This window comes from Centropristis striata, chromosome 1 (assembly GCF_030273125.1).
Source record: "Centropristis striata isolate RG_2023a ecotype Rhode Island chromosome 1, C.striata_1.0, whole genome shotgun sequence".
In the NCBI taxonomy this organism is placed as follows: domain Eukaryota; kingdom Metazoa; phylum Chordata; class Actinopteri; order Perciformes; family Serranidae; genus Centropristis; species Centropristis striata.
Window position 1 is genome coordinate 12,892,766 of NC_081517.1, and position 17,068 is coordinate 12,909,833.

At 32.6% G+C, this 17,068-nt stretch overlaps 1 protein-coding gene across 1 annotated transcript; it reads right to left on the bottom strand.

Annotated features, from left to right (window-relative positions):
• Positions 1 to 420: 420 nt before the first annotated feature.
• LOC131970568 (equilibrative nucleoside transporter 2-like) lies at positions 421 to 14,009 on the bottom strand. The gene is made up of 13 exons (XM_059331996.1): positions 13,710 to 14,009; positions 11,692 to 11,737; positions 11,502 to 11,583; positions 9,996 to 10,147; positions 8,934 to 9,073; positions 6,997 to 7,131; positions 6,795 to 6,892; positions 6,018 to 6,093; positions 5,349 to 5,437; positions 4,659 to 4,767; positions 3,921 to 4,006; positions 2,558 to 2,754; positions 421 to 1,136 (listed from the first exon to the last, which is right to left on the bottom strand). The coding sequence occupies exons 2-13, from the start codon at positions 11,727 to 11,729 to the stop codon at positions 1,025 to 1,027; spliced, it is 1,314 nt and encodes a 437-aa protein (XP_059187979.1). The 5' UTR covers positions 11,730 to 11,737; positions 13,710 to 14,009; the 3' UTR covers positions 421 to 1,024.
• Between the last annotated feature and the right edge of the window lie 3,059 nt (positions 14,010 to 17,068).

A 17,068-nucleotide genomic window follows, 5' to 3' on the forward strand; every position in this document is an offset into this window, starting at 1 on the left:
TCTAAAACACATTACATATCTTTGTAATAAGATATGTATTTAATTTTTTTTAAAAATATACTTAAAAAATTATTATAATTTAATTTGAAAAGATATGTCTACATTTCTATTCTATATCTATGTTATATATATATTCTTGTATTTATATTATTTATTTATAATTAACTTCATGTTCCATCCTCTACATTTCAACCAGTTTTTAAACTCTAACTCTAAACTCTTTCTGTAATCATTGTTTTTAAAAGGTGCTATATAAATGTAGTTATTAATATAGTTATTTATGAATCTATTAATACTAGTGCAATAATTGTTTTTCTTTTATCTTATTTTTTTATGGTAAACATAATGCTAAAAAAACAAAAAGTTTGTATGTTAAAAAGTCTTCAGGCTAACTTGTAAAAACAAACACAACAGTGAAAATTTTGCTATCAAAGCAAACAGAAAAGTAGTTTATAAAAGACAGAATCATGATACAAAAATGGCATAAATAATATAAAAAAAAGTACAAACAGGCCCAAAACAAACAGTGAGACATAAAATACATGAATATAAAAATTATCCCTTATGAAATATATCAAAACATTCAAATGCCTGTACAGTAAAACATAAATAAACAAAAAACAAAGTTCAGAGTTCAGCCTGAACTTTTAAATACAGTAATAACAACAATAATGCACCTGTTAAACCTCAGTGGGTGATTTTAATCTGTAGCCAATAGGAACGCTGCGTCACTGTGATGTCACCACTGCATCTTTAAACAAGGCACTGAAGGCGATTAACCCATTAATGTCTATGTTTTAGTAAAATATAAAACCCATTTACCTAATCTAAACGTGGATTTCCAAAAATATTTCTCTTTTTAATCTCTCTGACCCTAAAAGTTGTATTTTAATGAGTGCAGGGAAAGATGTGTTTATAATGATAATATTTCTGAATATTGAGTCCCATTACAAAGTGCTTTTTTTCTCGGGTCCATCCTGTTTGTTTCCTGATGTCTGAGTCTCGCTAGTGACTCGTCGCTGCTTTACACCAGCGTTCCCAGCAGGAAGGAGAAAGACGCTCCCACTGCCAGACCCAGGACCAGGAAGAAGGTCATCAGAGACCCGGCTGTCTCACAGTCCTTACAGCGCACCAACCTGACACACACACACACACACACACACACACACACACACACACAAATGGTTACAGCACGACAACCTCACTCCTAAACATCAACATGAACCTTTTTATCCCTCTGCATCACTTTCATTTATTGCCCTCTGAAGTCCAAAAAGTCCAAAAAACTGCTATAAAAACTTTATAGATTAATATTTGTTCTGCTTTTTTCTGCATTAACCTCTGAAACAACTTCTGCCTTGCTTAAAATGACCAAACATTCAGTCAGTTTAAGGTTTTTAACCCTTTAAATGCCAGTTTGATTACTTGATGTCATTGAAAAAAACACAAAAATGTCGCCTTCCAAAAAACTGCTATGAAATAGTACAGATTCATATTTTTTCTGCTTTTTTGGGGTTAAATATTTTAATCACCTTCAGTCCTGATCAAAATGATCAAATATTGAATAGTAGTAATAATACTATCAGGATTTTAACCCTTTAAATGCCAGTTTGACTACTTGATGTCACTGTTGTTTTTCATGAAAAAACCCACTAAAAATTAGTTATTTTCCATATTATAAATGTTGGGCAGCTGGGGGATTTTTTCAGTCTTGGATAGGTGAAATATTAGCCAATATATTGACTTCAATTATTCGTTTTTTAGGAGTATTAGATTTAAAGCCATTAAGGACAAAAACAGCCACTTCCAAAAACTGCAATAAAATTAGAACAGATTAATATTTTACTGCTTTTTTTTGGGGTTAAATCTTTTGAATTTCAGTTCTGATCAGAACTACCAAACATTCAATTATTTCAGTTATTTTCAGTTTTAACCCTTTAAATGTCAGTTTGATTACTTGATTTCACTATATTTTAGATTAGCCAAAACAATGACTTTGGTGCATTATTAGTTTAGTTTAATTTCATATTCGTAACTGTACTAATCTCTTAAATCATCCCCCAACATTTATTATATTGAAAATGACAAAAAAATTTTTTTTTCATGAATAGCAACGGTGACATCAGGTAATCAAACTGGCATTTAAAGGGTTAAAACCCTCAAAATTATCCTCTTAATTTAAACACTGTACAGCTCTTTTTATTTTAAAACATATATTTATATATTATTATTATTATTATTATATTTATTATTTTTATGATTATTTATTGCTTTATTTTATTTATAATTGATTATATATTACATCCTCTTCATTTTAAACACTGTATGGCTCTTTCTGTAATCTTTGTTTTTATGGTGCTATATAAATGCAGTTATTAATATAGTTATTTATTCATCCTGACTATTGCGGTCATTTTGCAGAAAAATTTAAATTTAAATTCAAAAATTTGTCGAGAGAGACCTTCTTATATGCACTAACAGCCACAATGAGTCAAGAGGAAAATCATATCAAGAGGAAAATTAAATAAACGTGTGCGTGCGGCTGCAGGAGACTCACTGCGGGGCGTAGGCCATGCAGAGGCTCGCCAGGTACCCGTTGGAGAAGGAGAAGAGCGCCATGATGGTGACGAAGGCGGCGTCGTGACGGAAGAGGACGGGCAGTCTGGCGTTCTGGACGTTACACATCATCAGCAGCGGGACGAAGACGAGACGAGACAACACAGAGACGGGGAACAGGACACTGTCCTTCGCAGGCTGCAGGAAACAAAAAGGAATTATTATTATTATTATTAATGCGACGACTGTAAAATGTAATTACTAAAGTAGCAGCAGCAGCGGTGGTGAACAAATAAATGCATATTTGGATTAGTTGTACTTTACGTGAGTATTTCCATTTTTTGGCTCTTAATACTTCCACACATCTCATATCTGACACTTTACAGAGTGAGATTAACATATATTATTCAACTAATAAGTTGTGCATTATTATTCTTATTATATATACTATTATTATATTATTATAATTATTTATTTATTGTCTATTGTCTATGTACAAAAAGACTTTCTGCTGCTATGCTTCTGTGCAATATAATTCTTTTTATTTTTTTTTACAATTTTATATTTATACTTTATTTATCTGACATTACAGAATACAATCACTGTGAGCTAATGCAGTGGAATTTTGTTCATTGTGCACATTTTTTTGTATAACTGAAAGACAATAAAGTCTTTCTAAGTCTATATTATACCCAGCAGTATGTAAAATGGGCTCCACTGTTACCAGCTGATGAAACACATCAATGCATCAATTATTTTAATTCAATAATGTAATATATTTTTATGCTGATACTTTTGTACTTTTACTGAAGTATGATTTTGAATGCAGGATTTTGGTCTTTTCATGCCAAACACAAAGCCAATTTTCGCCCCAGTGGGATAATTTGTAATAATTTGCATTACTTCTGCAAGATACACCGGTGTAGATATTAACAATCTTTCTTTCTGCCGTTTTATTAATAACTACAATTGCTGCAAAAAACAAATGCTTCTCCAGGAACAGTGTCTGGATGACTGCCGCTTTTACATCAGTATGAAGCGAAAATAAAGAGATTTATCTGTGATTTAATGTAAATAAACGGATCTAAAGGATGCAGAAATAACTACAACATGATGCTGATGTGGAAAAGTCTGAATTGCTGCTTTGTCAGGTCTGTCTGCAAGAACACAAGAACACTGCTGTTAAAATGATGGTTTTCTCTATGGATTCTGGTTCGATCAAGTTGAATTTTGGGTGTTTCCGTCTCCCTGTCTTTGCGTTGGTGTGAACGCACCATAACAGAGTATTTTTATACTGTAGTCCTGCTTCTTTTCACTAAAGTCAAAGATCTGACTTTTCTTCCACCAGCGAGCTGTAGACTCACCCATTGGACGACAGAAGGGGCGCCGCGGCCGACCAGGTCCATGGCGTTAAAAACGATGAAGCAACAAACGCAGGTGAAGACTTTGTCTGTGAGACAGAAAGAGAGCAGGACGGAGCTGAAGACACAAATACTGAGAACTGACAATTAAACCAAACTGTTGTGTTTCGTTACATGTAACAACTTTAGCTGACGTTAATATTTGCTTAACCCTATTTAAGGGGTTATGGGTCAAAAATCTAAAATGACCCATAACCCCTTAAATAAAGCAGCTTGATTATATTTTAAAACCCATATCTTTTTTGCATGAAGAAACAAACTGTCACTCATCACAAACTGTGAATATCAAGGTTTTTCTTCATTATTGTGCAGAAAACTGGATTAAATCAGTGGAATCCACTCACACCTGTCATAGCTGGTGTACTGTTTTACTAAAGTAGGGGTTTATTTTTATTACTAAAAGGTACTGCAAAGGCGTAAGTATATTTCTTGAGCAAGCATGCATTTGTATGTGCATGCATGTTTTCTATGGTTTTTGTGGTATGAAAATGACAAAACTTTCCCTACTTATTCACATTCTATTTTTTAGCAAGCATGCATGCATGTGTGCACATGCATGCATGCATGGTTTTTATGTTTTATGAAAATGATTTTTATAACTGACTGGTCAATTTTGACGCCTAAGACAACACAAGGGTTAAAACTCTTCTACATCCTCAAAGGGATGTGAGGTGGACTCACCCCAGGCCGGGCTGTCCTTGTAGACGGTCTGAACTCGGACAGTGATGACAGGAAACACCGACAAGGTGACGGCGAACACACACGTCACACACGCCGCCATCAGCCAGATCTGCACCACACACACAAACAACTTTATTCATCCTGGTGAAACTACAGGACAGTTAATGCAATATAAAGTGGAAAAAAGGTGCAAATATACAAGTTTAAGATAAAAATAACAATAAGTGCAAATCCAAAACACATACAAATCAGGTATGGATCATAAAAATATAAACCTGTCCAGGGATTATAAATGAATTAACTGATGCCACATGCACAGTTAAAGACTACTGTCTCAGAGAAAATACTAAAAAATAGGAATGAAGATTACTGTTAATCATGCATACATATGTTGGCATTGACAGATTATATTCAATGAGAAAAGTTGATCTACAGAAGAATAAAAATATTTAAGTCTGAGAGCCTTAAACTGCGTTATATTACATCATATTTTTATATTTTGAACTATCGCCCAGTGCCTTATTTCAGTGTTTTCCTGCACATAAATTAAGATATTTGCACCATAAAGTGATGATTGAAACGTCATCAGAATGCAGGAAGAGTTTAATACTAAAATAAACACTTAATAAACACAATAAACATCCTAATGTTGAAATCCAACAGTGCTAAAAATAAAAAAAAGCTGTTGACCTTTTTGAAGACGTTGAGGACGGACGAGCGCTCCTGATTCTCCTCCGGCTCACTGATGAACTTCCCTTTGGCTTCGAGTTCTTTCTTTTCTTTAAAGAGAAAAGATAAAAATGTATCAGTGACTGAGTTAATAACAGTGAGATCACACAAACTGACCTGGAGCCAGCTGCTCCAGCTGTGACTCCAAATCCATGTCTATGGCTTTCTGTAAAGTGCTTTGCCTCTGTGTATAAAACATGTCATGTCTGGATTCATAATATCATCCTCAGGTGCCCATACAGTGCTAATATGACAGTATGAGCCCAAAATAAACAGATTCAATGTCAATAAAAGGATCAAAAGGATGCAGAATCGACCCCAACATGCTGCTGATGTGTAAAAACTCTAAATTCATGATTTTTCAGTTTTACCCGTAAGATGAAGGGACAAACAACTTTCAAAATGCTTGTTTTCTGAATGGAGTTAAGCTACGTAGCCTGGCGCAAATGATGCAAATTCACTATTAGAGTAAAAAGCAGTTCTTAAGTTTTGATGATTCAGCATTATTCAGCTATCAGACAGCATGGATTTATATCGAGCTGGTGCAGAACCTTTGACTAATATAAGCTAGAAAATACTAAAATAAGAATATAAATCGCTGAGGAAACATTGTCGTGTGTCAGAACCGACCTGAGCTGCTGAGGAGTTCCTGCTGCGTCTCCACGTTGTCACTCTGATTTCTGTTCAGGTAGAAACGAGCAAATTCCTGCAGAGGAGAGTCGACAGCGTCAGGAGAGAATGATGTGGGCTGAGATCATATTTTTACTTATTAAAATCAATTAATATATATATATATGTTATTAAAATCATATATATATATATCCTTTTTCAGGAGTTCAGGGACTGATGATGACAACAAATTATTAAATTAAATTTAAAATAACTCATTAAAAAAAAATACACATTGTTTGCTTGTTTTTTTTAATGAGGTTTCAATCATAGACTGTCAATAGAATATTTTTTTAAATAAACCATATTCCTTTCAGTCATTTCTTTAAGTTTGCATTTAGCCAATGTCATTTTTTTTTTTAATTTCTTAAAAGTTTCTTTAATTATTATTTAGCAGCAGCAGAGAATTTTATAAAATGTAATTAAATAATAAAAAAAAAATATTTAATATTAATTTAAAGACTTCAAATAAACTTAACTGCTTTGAAAAGAATAATAATAATAACAATAATATTTTATTGATAATAATAAAAATACAATTTATTATATATACATACAAAAAATAATAAATGATCATAAAATAAATATAAATTACTGAAAACAAGGAGAACAGCTGGATTTAGTTCATTCTAACAGAGTTCAGGACCAGATTAATTCATCTTATCTCCAGTGTGTTACATGTGTGTGTCAGTGTGTGTTATGTGTGCATCAGTGTGTATTATGTGTGTGTGCTCTCACCAGGTGAGGCAGCAGCAGGTAACACATCAGCGTCCCCAGCGTGGCCACACACGGAGTGATGAAGTATCCCAACGCTGCCGAGCGTTTCTCTGCGTTACCTGCAGACCAACACGTTCCTTATGTTTGTTTCAAACATTTCAACACCGCCATCGTGCAAGTCATTCTGGCTGAAGGTTAGAGGTCAATTTGTGTTTCTACTCACTGAGGATGGAGAGCAGCATGGCGAGCGCGGCAAAGATCCCGGCGAGGCCCTGACCGCTCATGAACAGCGTGCTGTAGCGAGGAGGAAACAGGCCGACCACACCGAACAGACTGCCCTGCAGCACGGCGCTGAACACTGCACACACACAGGGAGAAATATAATATATTTTTTATATTTTGTAGGCAAGGCAAGGCAAGTTCATTTGTATAGCACAATTCAACACAAGGTAATTCAAAGTGCTTTACATACACATTAACAGCAAGACACAATTGAAAACACTAAAAACAGTCAATTAAAACAGGGAAATAGAAATAAAAATACAAATGAGATAAAATAAGATACAGCAGGATAAGAAAATAGATAAAATACTAAAAAGCACAAGTCAAACATTGCATAGTTAAAAAGTAAGGGCAGTAGAGTAGAGCAGATAAGCGTTAAAGTGAAGAGTACGCTGCAGTAAACAATAGTGTTTTTAGTCCTGATTTAAAGGAGCTGAGCGTTTGGGCAGACCTCAGATCTACAAGTAGATCTTGTATGTTTATATTTTCCAAAGATCTATTTGTATTTGTTTATTTATTGCTTCTAATATTTTCTTATTATAATTTTATTTCAATATATTGTTTTTTTCTTTATGATTACATTTGTTTTTCCCTTTTGGATTTTTGTTATTTTGGTAATCTAATTTTTCTTATTTTTTATTGCTTCTTGAATTTAGTTATTATATTTGACATGTATTTTTAAATTGATTTCATAATATTTTTCTTTTTTAATTACTTCTAATATTTTGTTATTATTATGTTATTATATTTTATTTTATTTTATTATACTGGATATTTTTTTACGATTACTTTTGTTCTTCCTTTTTGGATTTTTATTATTTCTTCTCATTTTCTTGACACATTTTATTTCATAATATTTTCTGAATCTTTTTATATTTACTCTCAAATATTTGTATTGCTTCTTAAATTTGATTCTTAACTTTATTATATTTTAAATGTATTTTAAATTTACTACAAAATATTTTTCTTCATTGAATGTGTTTTATTGCTTCTAATATTTTGTCATATTTTATATTTTATATTTCATTTTATGTCATTGTATACATCTTTTTAAATTTACTTTTTTATTGTTTTTTTAATTGGATTTGTCTTTTTACATTTTCTTATATTTTTATATACATCTGTTTATATTTACTATTTAATGCTTGGTTAATCAGACATTTTTAATTGCTTTTAATATTTGTCATATTTTCTTTGGTTATATTTTCTACATCTTTTTATATTTATTAATTCATGCCTTTTTAACTCTGTATTTTTTTCTTATTTCTCATAATTTGTTATTTTAGTTTATATCATTATATTTTATACATCCTTTAAAATTTAAATTGAATTTTTATTGTTTTTTAATTGGATTTTTTTTATTGCTTGATACATTTTGTTATATTTTCATATACATTTATATTTACTATTTAATGTTTTTCTTGCCTCTTATATTTTGTCATATTTTATTTGATAACATCTTTTTATATTTACTAATTGTTAATTTTTTAAGTCTGTATTTTTTTTTCTTGCTTCTTATAATTTGTTATTTTAGTTTATGTATTTTATACATCCTTCAAAATTTACCATTTAATAATTTTTTTATTTAATTTTTTTAATTGCTTTTTATATTTTGTTATATTTTATACATCTGTTTATATTTACTATTCTATTTTTTAATGAGATATAATTGTATTGCTTCTTTAATTTTGTTATATTTTAATTCATTATATTTTATCGACTTCCTATATTTATTTTTTTTATTCATTGGATATTTTTTAATTGCTTCTCTAATATTTTGTTAAGATATTTATTCTATTATATTTTATATGTCTTTTTAAATGTAACACTTTTTATTATTGCCTCTTATATTTGGTGTTACAGGCTGTGTGGACGTACTGTTGATGAACCAGATGGTTGCCATGGTGACGGAAAAGAAGGTGTCGGGCAGCATGGGGACCTGGACCAGTGCAGCGGTGAGGGAGAAGAGCAGCAGGATGGCGATCAGGCTGAAGGCGACTCGGAGACGCGTCCGAACCCTGCAGAGACCAAATATCATCAATATATCATCAATCAACAAAAGGTTATCTACATTTCATCCTCACGGGCAAGAAAAGCTGCTAAAGGGCAGGTTCATTATTATTTCATTGTCTGTTTGAGGGTTTTTTTTTATATCATTCTGAAGCTTTGCAGTCTTTTTTAAATCCAAATATTCACATTTTGGCTGAAGTTTGTATGTTTTAAGATCCACTTGCTTCATATATATCCTCATCTATTCCTAATGTCTGGTGTGGACGCCACGTTAGTTCAGATCAGAGACAGAAAGTCACACAATAACACAAACAAAGTAACAGATCAGTGCAGCAGTGGACCAACAGCTCCTGTGCTTCTGTGAGGTAAAATTACTGTTTTTGTCAAAGAAGTCTGGTGGCTTCTTTTTACGTTAATGAGTAAGTGGTGGCTGGCTGTCTGTTGCTTCTGTTTTGTTTTATCTTTTTGTTTACTTTTATTTTATTCATTTTTTTCTCTGTTGGGTTTTTTCTATGTTTCTTGTACTGTATGTGTCTGTATATATATATATATGTAAAAAAAAGTGGCTTTAAGGAGAGAAAATGTACCGCTGTGGGGACAGGGGGCTGCAGCAAAACACATTTAAGCCACCTAAAAAAGGAACACAATATCGGTTTAAGTTCACGCTATATTAAGAATATTTCAACCTTTTGCCTTGCAGTCAGACAGCTCTTTCTGACAGGAAAGACCTTGTTTCTACAAAGCCACCAGACTCCATTGACAAAAACAGCAATTTTAGCAACACAACACTAATACAGCATTGGCTGGTCTAACGTTACCACCACCTCTTTTTTTCATTTTATGTTTACTGTGTATGTTTCAGAGTTAAATTGATAATCACTGAAGTTCATAAAGTCATTAAAAGGTGAATGGCGATGAAGTCGGACTCACCACTGATACAGGAAGGAGTTGAGCAGGGTGAAGAGCAGCAGGGGCAGCTGGGAGAGCAAGGCCATCCAGCTGTCATAGTTGTAGTCTTTGGTTGTTACGCCTGATGTGCCGTTAGAGGAGATGTTTGGTGCCGTGAGGCGCTGGTTGAAATACTGTAACAAAGAGGAAAAGAAAGACCTTTATATTAAACACCTCTGTGGACATCTTTAAAGAAACTTGGAGACATTGTTTTTAAGTCTGGCTTTAGGTTATAAGGGATTGCATTTTTTTTTTGCCCGAACGGTGCAAATCTCAATCTTTGCACTGACGGGGCTCTGTTCAAAGCTGCTCAGTGGGGCATGAAGCCAAAATAATTTGACTTCCATCCATGTATCCGCTGATTTATAGAAGTTTTCTTTACTGATGTAGTTCTGTGGGAAAAGTCTTTCTGGGCCCAACAGCATCACATGTAGTTATAATTGTGTTGAGTTTGAGCGAACGTTGTAAGATGTTCCAGGCAGATGCAGCATATTTTCTGGTAATCTGCTCAGATGAAGCCTAGAAATGTTAAAGTTGCATGTTGTTTTAAACAGTGTAGTTATGTCCCATTTTTCCTGTTAATCTTTCTGTTAATATTTCTGCACAAAAACTGTTAATCTACCAAAGTTAAAAAGTGCAGTTGTATTTTTGTTTAATATGTTCATTTTTACAGAAGCATTCTTTGTTTTATTTCCAAATTAGTTTTGGATCAAGTTGAATGCAAAGCACTTTAAATATTCGCAAATCTTATCATCTAAATCAAACATCTTCGTATGTTGTTGTTGTCAGTTGGGCTTAAAAAAAAAAATGTTTTTCTCTGGATCCATAAAGCTGGCGCACACTGGTCTACCGAGAGATTTAAAAATGGCAATCGAAGAAATAACAATGACGCCGGCGGGAAAATATAAATTGAAATATATCAGTATTTTCAGTTTACACTGAATATTTGTAATCACATCATTTACAAAACTTGTGGTTAAAGTAAAGTAAATCATATGCATAAACAAATAGAATACTTGGTTAAAAGATAATAAACATCATCTTGATACATTGCCAGTTAAGTTAATTGATGCGATCTCAGTCGGTTAAAGTTATTAATTGTTAATTCATATATATGTGTCAGATGATGTACTATGTGCAAAGTGTATGTAGTTATGGCATTCAGAAAGTTATACACTTGTTTATTGTGTTAACAGGAACCAATAGTCTGCTATTATCCTTTATTTTTATTAATAAAAAACTGTTTTTTGTACTGTACTGTGAAATTAAAAAAAGAGAAACAGAACACATTTCCATGGTGATTTATGCACCGCTGCTTTTATGAAACTGAATAGCGGCCAAATTCAGCCAGGATCAGTGAAATATTCAGGTTTGCAAAAACAGATGAAAGTCTTTCCTTAAACAGCTACCATTTGCACCTTGACTGCATGATAACAAAATAAAAATGAATATATCAGTGTTTTGCAAAAGAAGAAGTGTGAGTGAAACCTGAGAGGCCGTCATGAAGAAGTTCCAGGGCAGCAGAGTTCCCAGACCGAGCACGAAGATGATGAGGGCCACAGCCTGACCGCTGGGGGCACAAACAAACAAACAAACAAACAAAACATGTTTATAACCTGAACTTGGAGGCAAAACTTGACTTTGTACAGAAAATGCTCCAAACAAACATCTCACTCACCGGTCGGCAGGTGGAGTCTGTTTCTTTTCGTTCCACATCCTGATTTCTGTCAAGAGAAGCTTCACATCATGATGCGTTCACAGTACGCCTAATGTGTAGGTCATTACAGTATCAGCCTTAAACTGACTCAAATCATCACTGAGTTTCTGGTATTCATTCTGATGATTTTTTACATGATAATCAATCATTTTACCTTTATGTTCTTAACGACTAATTCCCTAAATTATAATTATTATTAATAATAACACTTATTGTTATTAGTAATATAATATAAGTATTATTATATTATATATTATTATTTGTATTTGTAATATTATTAATTTATTTAATCAAAGGTTGATACTTGGTATCTCTGTATCTTTACTGACACATTAAATATCGCAATAATACATACATATTTTTTTTACCACCCATTAGACACTTTAACCTGTAACAATGCATCATAAACTGATCATTTCAGATGTAAAATTTACTATTTTTCCCAATTAATTATTGATTAATATCATTTTGCTGATATTACTCTTACCTCAGTAAAAAAATGACTTCTTAAATACTGAATAAGTCCTTTAATAATAACGTTCAATTACAATAATAACAATCATAATAACAATTAATGACATATGGCATCAATAAGAAAGGATGAATAAAAGTAGCTAATTAATTAATCAATTTGGACTAAAATCAATTTATTTTCCCATTGTTGTTGTTGTTTATTGATTTATTTTTAATTAATCAATTATTTTTACATTACATTACATGTCATTTAGCTGACGCATTTGTCCAAAGCGACTTACAATATGTGCATTCAACCTGAGGGTGCTAGACTTAGACCATAGGAATCAAGTAAGTACATAACTTTAAGAGCCAACTGTCATCGCTACAGGAGTGCTATATGTTAAAGAAGAAAAAAATAGAAGAAATAAATAAATATATATATGTTAGGTGACTATTAATTAACCGAGGTATTGTTGGAAGAGGTAGGTCTTCTATCTTTTTGCAGAGGTTTTTTAAATGTTTATAAATGTTTGCAAAAAATGAGCAAAAGTTCAATAAATGTACCTTTGAAAACAAAACAAAACACATAAGAAAAAATAATGTCCTCTTTTATAAATGTCTATATATAAACAGTGACAAAAACTTCTTCCATGACATCTGCACGTCCTGTTTAAAGTGTCAATATCATCTCATGACTCATCTGTTGCGTCATCATCAACGGAAATCCACAACATCAGATGTTGCCAGATCGGGCCCATTTTCCGCTAATTTCTAATTTAATTTGGCGGGTAAAACAGCTTTTGGTGGGTTGAGATCATTTGAAGATGCTTTTTGTGCCACTTGGGCAACAACAAAAAGATCGGCTATATTAAAATAAAATAATCAATGACAGAAAAAATGATAAGCAGCAAAAACAAATATGCATGCAACAAAGATGCATACTACGGTAAGTTATTATTATTACTATTCTGTCATAGCTCTGTAATAAAACACATGTAAAAACGTACATAAGTTTACATGAGTGTTTTTATCTGAGTACCTGAAGCGTTTATTATATTTTATGACTTTCTGTATCTGCTGTATTTCCTGTCTTTAAAAGTGAACACAGCATGCACGATTTATAGTTATAGTTATGTTAGATCATGTTTGTAGCCTATTATTCATTATAAATCATCATGATTATTATTGATCATCTGAGCAGCAGAGCTTCTGAACAAAATCTCTTATTCAATAAGAAAGCTTCCTTAATGTAGAAAATTCATCATATCTCAAAATGCTGTCGATTGATTAGCATATATAAATATAATATGTTTGGTTATAGAATCCGAAAGGTCTATCTGTTATATATTCTGTGTGCTGTAAACTACTTTACATTTTACCAGAAACGTTTAATTAACGCGCCTTCCTCTCTGTAATGGCGCCAACACGTGGAGTAAGTCTTAATGTGACACTCCGTTCAGAAGTCCATCTGAAAATCAGCCAATTTAAGTAAAAGTGATAAAGACGAGGCGGACGGAGCTCACCTGGGTCACCTGGGGGTCTGAGCGGGGTTCTCGCGGGTCTGACAGGTGGTCGGGGTCCTGTTTGAATGAATGAAGTGGCGGACGTGCGTACTGTGGAGACGTTAGGTTATGTTAGGGGAGGAGCTCCCTCCTACCTATGCCTCCTACTCACTTCGAGTTATTTGGGGATCTGCCAACACGTGAGGATGGAAAGTGGAAGGTGGAAAAGTTCAGGATTTGTTCTGATCTTTATGTTTCTAGGTTAAACTTGATTTCTTCAATGCCAAATTATAGTTTAAATGAGATAAATAGTTAATTTGATTAAATGTAATATAGCCTGACTGCCCAAACAAAAAGCCTATGAAAACAACAAGAACAATATATATATATATATATATATATATATATATATATATATATATAACTACCGAGGATTAGGGCCACATTTAGAAAAAATTAAGTACAAGATTAAAGTTGTAAATATTTAATTACTTACTAGAATAAAGTCGTAAATATGTAATTAATTATGAGAAGAAAGTCTAAATTATATACTGTATTTAAGGTTTTTATCATCTCTTCTGTTTTAGTCTAAAAAAAGTAGACAAACAAGTGTTTATACGTGATGTGATTTTCTTCATTGTCAAATTATAATAAACAACAAAAAATCAATACAAATGTAGTTTAGGTATATATATTTTATAATATGTTGGAAATACAGCGTCTTTTTTATTAAATTAAACAAAAAATATTAAATTATAATGATTAAATAAATTCATAATGTAATATAATCTCTCCGTCCAAACAAAACTGCCTAAAGACAACACGAAAATGTCTATATAAATGTAATTTATAAATATTTTTTCATTGGATTAGACAATCTTAGAAGCTGAAAATTTTTTTGATTTCTTTTTTCATTAGAATATTTTTTTTTTCGATTTTCAAAACTTTTTTTTGTCATTCCAAAACTTTTTTTAGATGAACTATAATTAAGGTTTTATCACCTCTTTAAAATGTAATTTCCCAAAAAACCCCAACAACCCCAAAACAACAATACATTATGTACTTTCATGTTATTTGGCAGCTGTGACACTAGATGGCCTCACACCTTTAATCTTACGGGATATCTGAGGTTCAACCAACATGATGTTTATCTGTCAGAAGTATCAGCTGTTAACCTTTAACTGCTTTATTTAGGTTAAAAAAGTAAAAACTCGTCATGTGTCAGCATGAAGGACGTGACTCATTTCCACTGGAGCTCAAATGAGTTTCTAGTTGAACTGCCTGGCTGGTTCGTCCTGCTCAACACGTTTACCTCAACATGTTTGTCTTTGGTATTATGTAAGTGTGTATGTACGTACTGAAGGCAGTGTACCTGTATGTTCTTTATGCTGTCATAAGTTCAGAGAAAGAATTACATGGCAGCAAAGCATTTATGCAAATCAATCCAAAGCAGCAGTGTTTTATCTTTATCTATTTAAATGCACAAAGTGCTCCCGGCACACGTGGACCTACAAAACCAGATAAAAGGCTGCACTGGTGAAATAAAACTTGTTACACTAAAGAGGAATGTCCAAACAATCTCAAAATAAGCTTATGTAAAGAAACCTTTGTAACAATGTGGACTAAAAACGTTTGAGATGGAGAGGATTTTGCAAAAAGAGTAGCCTTTTTGGTGATAAACTATAGGTAAATGAAGATAAAATTAAGATTTTTGCATTACATTTCAAATGCAAATGTGCCTGTGTGAATTCATTTTGTCGCAATCAGTGGCTTTATTAATGCTTAATAACTTAATTACTCATAGAAAAATATATTTAGATTCACTCCTGCAGCCTACAGATGGTTAAAAAGTAAGATAGCAACCAGCATTAAAATGGCCCTGCATTTATCATTCTAAAACAATTACAAGTTATAACTATTTTTATATATCACTTCATAAACAGTGTCTTATTAGAAAGATTAATGTAGAGCGTAATGTGATGTGTGTGTGTGTGTGAGAGAGAGAGAGAGAGAGAGAGAGAGAGAGAGGGAGAGAGAGAGAGAGAGAGAGAGAGAGAGAGAGAGAGCAGCTGGACTAAAAACAGGAAGTTCTGGTTTTGAACCTTCACAATAAAATACGCCTTAATGTATGTTTATGCTAATATACAGCAAATGTTAACCTAACAAGGACTTTTAGTTATGACAGAGAATTTCTACATTGGTTTCTTGCTACTTTAACTCAAGTAAAATATCTAAGTTCTGCTTCCACCAATATTTTTTAGCAGGTTAATATAAGTTATTTGCAGAGGTGGAATGTATCTAAGAACATTTTCTTTTTAAGTACTGCAGTAAAATTTGAGGTACTTGTTCTTTACTTGAGTATTTCCATTTTATGTAACTTTATACTTCTACAGAACTACATTTAGCTGACTGTCTCTTTTTCTGTTTCTGTTGTCGGAGGTTACTATGCATGCGTAATTCACTAACCTTGTTTGTGCTATCTCTCTCTATGCATTTATATATTAATCATGTAAGATGCTTTTGATACAATGATCATGTGCTAATAATGTTTTAAAACTATGATTACTCTAGATACATCAAAACTAGATACATTTATCTCAACTGCTTAAACTATGTAAGATTCTATCATCACAAAAATATATATTATATGCTTTGTATTTTATGTGCACATTGCAACATCTGTGTCTCCAATTATATCTCTGTAAGTCATAACAAGGCAGGAGGTTTTGTCGAATGTTTTGGGGAACAGGTCGGGACACGGACATGGTGTTCTGGGCAGATTACAGCCTGGTGACATGGCGTGTCCCTATATTGATTAAAACTGACGAATCAACGGATCAAGAGGGCGGCACTTCCTGGAAGAAATCTACTTTCATGATTAGCAAACCATTGTTAGGATATAATAAAGGGTTCGAGGGAAATGAGACTGGTCCAGACTTCATGACCTGAAACCAGTCTCCTGCGTATCAGGGAAGTGATGTTTGAACCCACAGAGATCTCTGTAACTGCACATTTCTTGACATATTGTAATAAAATTATGTTCAACTGAGAACTTGGACGTCTCCTGCTCATCATTCCCCATCAAACGATCTGCGCAGATAAATAGGTGAGGATTTACTGTTGGGTCAGATAATTTAATTTTAAAGGTTTCCTCAATGCATTTCTCTAACAGGTACTTGTACTTTACTTGAATATTTCCATTTTATGTAACTTTATTCTTCTACTTCACTACATTTAGCTGACAGCTGTAGTTACTTATCAGGTCGAGATTTAAAATAAAAAAAACGTGATTCATTTTAAATCATCATGCATATTTACATAAACACTTCTTTTTTAAATTATTATTTTTCATTATTAATTGTTTTAAAGTTTTATGTTAT

Bases quoted from the DNA above. Each gene is read 5' to 3' on its own strand.
- LOC131970568 (XM_059331996.1), bottom strand. From the start codon at position 11,729: ATGTGGAACGAAAAGAAACAGACTCCACCTGCCGACCG. The intron at 9,074-9,995 runs GTGAGTCCGACT...TGGTCTCTGCAG, and splicing joins AACTCCTTCCTGTATCAGTG to GGTTCGGACGCGTCTCCGAG. The intron at 4,007-4,658 runs GTGAGTCCACCT...TCTGTCTCACAG, and splicing joins CAAGGACAGCCCGGCCTGGG to ACAAAGTCTTCACCTGCGTT.